Source organism: Dromiciops gliroides, chromosome 3 (assembly GCF_019393635.1).
Source record: "Dromiciops gliroides isolate mDroGli1 chromosome 3, mDroGli1.pri, whole genome shotgun sequence".
Classification (NCBI taxonomy): Eukaryota; Metazoa; Chordata; class Mammalia; order Microbiotheria; family Microbiotheriidae; genus Dromiciops; species Dromiciops gliroides.
The window spans coordinates 515,916,528-515,920,287 of NC_057863.1; the positions used below are offsets into that span (position 1 = coordinate 515,916,528).

The 3,760-nt window shown below is 38.3% G+C and overlaps 1 protein-coding gene across 1 annotated transcript; it reads left to right on the plus strand.

Annotated features, from left to right (window-relative positions):
- Positions 1-769: 769 nt before the first annotated feature.
- Positions 770-3,319, plus strand: LOC122747870 (zinc finger protein 239-like). The gene is made up of 2 exons (XM_043993675.1): positions 770-1,709; positions 3,171-3,319. Exons 1-2 carry the CDS (start codon positions 770-772, stop codon positions 3,317-3,319), a joined length of 1,089 nt encoding a protein of 362 aa, XP_043849610.1.
- Positions 3,320-3,760: the final 441 nt, after the last annotated feature.

A 3,760-nucleotide genomic window follows, 5' to 3' on the forward strand; every position in this document is an offset into this window, starting at 1 on the left:
TATATGTGTGTGTATATATATGTATATCACACTTCAGTGTTTTTTTCTCATTGATATCATCATAGTTGATTATTGCTGCATTGAAGCTTATGAGAGTATAGGCTCAAACTGTTGATCAGTTTCAATGCTTTTTTGAGAACACTGCACTAAGGGCTGAGGCAGAAACTGGTATATTTCTCCCCTTCCTCTTCAGTCTACTTATATTTATAAATATGCATCTACCTATTACATATCTCAAAGTTATCAGGCAATTTTCAAAGACATCTGTCAGTGATTTATTATTTAATTCATGTACAATCTTTGATGCTGGGTAATATACCTTTGAATTCAAATTACTTATTAAATATCAGATTTGATACTTCCATGCTGGATTATATTTTATCCATAGTATAATGAATGGTATTATGTGATGTGCTATGTCATTAGTACCAACTAGTGGTTGGCTGAATATGTGACTTCATTCAGATGTCTTCTCCCTTCCTCTCTCTCTCTTTCTCCCAACAGGTAGAGCACAAGTCATGCTATTTCATCCTGTGAGATTCTTATCCATGTCCTCCCATAAATCATCTCCAAGCAATTAATCCAAAGTGCTAGCATTTTTGCTCCCTCCACATTTTTGACATGGAGTAGATATTTTGGATCACACAAATATCGAATGACATTCACAATTTGGCTATCGAGAAGTCATTAGGAGTGGAGGAGCTGTCCAGTGGAGGGCATCAGGGATCTGCCAGCTGCAGAGTTGAGGTTCAGTGGGCAGAGAAAGCTAATGGAGAACCCCAGGAGCACAGGCAGTGACAACTTGGAGACTAGGACTGAGATCATGGAGATAACACCAATAGACAACATTCCAGAAGATGAATCACCCAAGGTGGGTATAGTTGAAAGACTAAGTCTTTGCTACTCCATTGATGGGGAAACTGGAGACCAGAGAAACCAGGAAGAGAGGCAGCAGGGAGATGAGGAGAGAGATTTGGGACAAGTAGCTAAAAGCCAAAAGATTCATCCAAGAGATAAAGCTTATGAATGTGATGAATGTGGAAAAGGCTTCAGTCATTGCTCAACATTGAAGAAGCACCATATGATTCACACTGGAGAAAAGCCCTATAAATGTAATGACTGTGGGAAAATGTTCAATAAAATGGGAAACCTTACTGTACATAATAGGATTCATACTGGAGAAAAGCCTTATAAATGTCAGGAATGTGGGAAAAGTTTTAGTACCTCTTCAAATCTTAATGTTCATAAGAGGATTCATACTGGAGAGAAACCTCACTTCTGTAATTACTGTGGGAAATTTTTCCGAGAAAGGTCCACACTTATTAAGCACCATCAGATTCACACTAGAGAAAAGCCCCATAAATGTAATGACTGTGGGAAAACCTTCAGTCAGATGGCAAATCTTACTGTACTTGAGAGGATTCATACTGGAGAAAAGTCTTATAAATGTCAGGCATGTGGAAAAAGCTTTAGTACCTCTTCAAATCTTAATGCTCATAAGAGGATTCATACTGGAAAGAAACCTTATTTCTGTAATGAATGTGGGAAATTCTTCCGGCAAAGCTCTGCACTTATTAAGCACCATCGAATTCACACTGGAGAAAAGCCTTACCACTGTAATGACTGTGGGAAAACCTTCAGGCAAATGACAAACCTCATAGTCCATGAGAGGATTCACACGGAAGAGAAGCCTTATAAATGTGAAAAATGTGGGAAAGATTTCCGAATCTCTTCACAACTTATTGTACATCAGAGAATTCACACTGGAGAGAAGCCTTTTAAGTGCAATGAATGTGGGAAATCCTTTACTGAAAGAACAAAACTTACTAAACACCATAGGATTCACAATGGAGAAAAGCCTTATAAATGTAATGAATGTAGCAAAGCCTTCTCTGACAGGTCAAACTTTATTAGACATCAAAGGATTCATACTGGACAAAAAATCTTATAAATGCAATGTCTGTTGGAAATTGCAGGGAAAGTTCAAACTTTATTTACTATCATGTCATATCAGAGAGAAGCTTTATAACATGTCAAGAATGTGAGAAGTTATCTCACATTTTCAGCCTTATTATACTTTAGAATATTCATATTAGAAAGTTGTATATGTGTAGTGATATTTAGAAAAAGCTTCCTACCTCTTCAGACCTTATACATCAAAAGATTCCTACTGGAGAGTAACCTTATACATTTGATCTATGTGATATAATGTTCAGACAATACTGAATCCTTGTCAAACACTGGAAAATTCATATCAGATGGAATTCACAGAAAGCTAATAAATAAGGAAAAATTCTTTTATGTTAACTCAACAATAAAAATACCTATTGTGGGGTAAAAACCTTATATCTCATTTATAAATTCAAGATATATGTTTATGTTACATAATGTAGCCATTTTGTTTGTTTTTTGATCCATTCTGTAACTCTTTGGAAATGGGGAATTTGGACCATGCATGCCTATTGTTATAATTAATAAATATTAATTTTCTTCTGAAAAAAAGTCATTGGCAAATCTAAAGACAAACGAGAGTATGTGTTGTAGCAGATAGAAAGTTGGCCTCAGGGTTTGAAACATCTGAGTTCAAGTCCTACATCTTGAAAAAGTCTTTTAACTGCTTACCTAATCTGTAAACTCCTGGCTGGCTGGCTATCTGTAAAACTATAGCTGGTAAAGCTATAGCTGGATATTAGCTGCCTAAGCCAGTCTGTAAGGGCCATTAAAAAAATTCCCCAACTGCTTCTCCCAGACTGATAAGCAAAAGCCTTTTTTTCAATTAAACACAAAACAGGATTTATTTATGAGAATAAACTAAGAGGTAAATACAAAGAAAAATACGACCTGACTGCATTTTACTTTCTCCCTGCCGCTGTGAAATTTCCTCCCTCATTTCTCACCTGTGTGTATGCTGGCCACTGCTGCAGCTGCAGCCACACCAGCCACACCTCCCTCACCTCCCTCGGATTGATTCGCTGCTTGTGCTTTCTCTTCGCCTTCATCTCTCGGTTGCTCCCCCCTTTCTCTCCACATCTCCCTGCATCTCCTTTCTCAGTCCTCTCTGTAGCTCCTTCTTCACTTCTTCTATGGACCCCATTTCTTAGTCTTCCCCTTTCACTGTCAGCTATACCTGCTCTCCAGTCCTCTTTCTCAGTCTTCCCCTTTCTCCATAGTGCCACTCCAGCCTCTCTACACCCCAGGCTATAAAACCCTTATCTCCCCCATGAACCACAGGCCAGAGGGAGCCAGTGCACAGGTTTTTGTGCATATCCTGGCTGAGCTGAGTGTTGGTGCCAGAGGCCTCTATGCAGGTCGTGCCTGAGGGCCCTGAGGCAGTTTTGGGGAGAGCAGTCACGCTGGGCGTGGGGCGGCCCATTTGGGGTGCCCAAGGCTAATTTTAGCCTCTTACAATCTAGCAAATACAGGCTATATAAACTTTGGGAAGTCACTTGACTTGTTATTACCGCAGAAAAATCTGTAAGACCACAAATTGTAGAATGGTTTCTGATCTCATTGTTGGAAGGAGTTTTCTCATCAGAAGTGTCCAGCCTTCATTGACTAAATCGTTGAGTATTATATCCTCCCCCCCAAAAAATGATAAGACCATAAAAAATTGATGAGCATAATAACAGCATAAATTGTCAGTTATTCTATATTTGCAAATGCTTTAGTGATTTTTAAATTGCATATATATTTTGGAACATATATAATAAATCTATAGTATATTCATATAATCACAAGTCTATATACACATTTACATGCA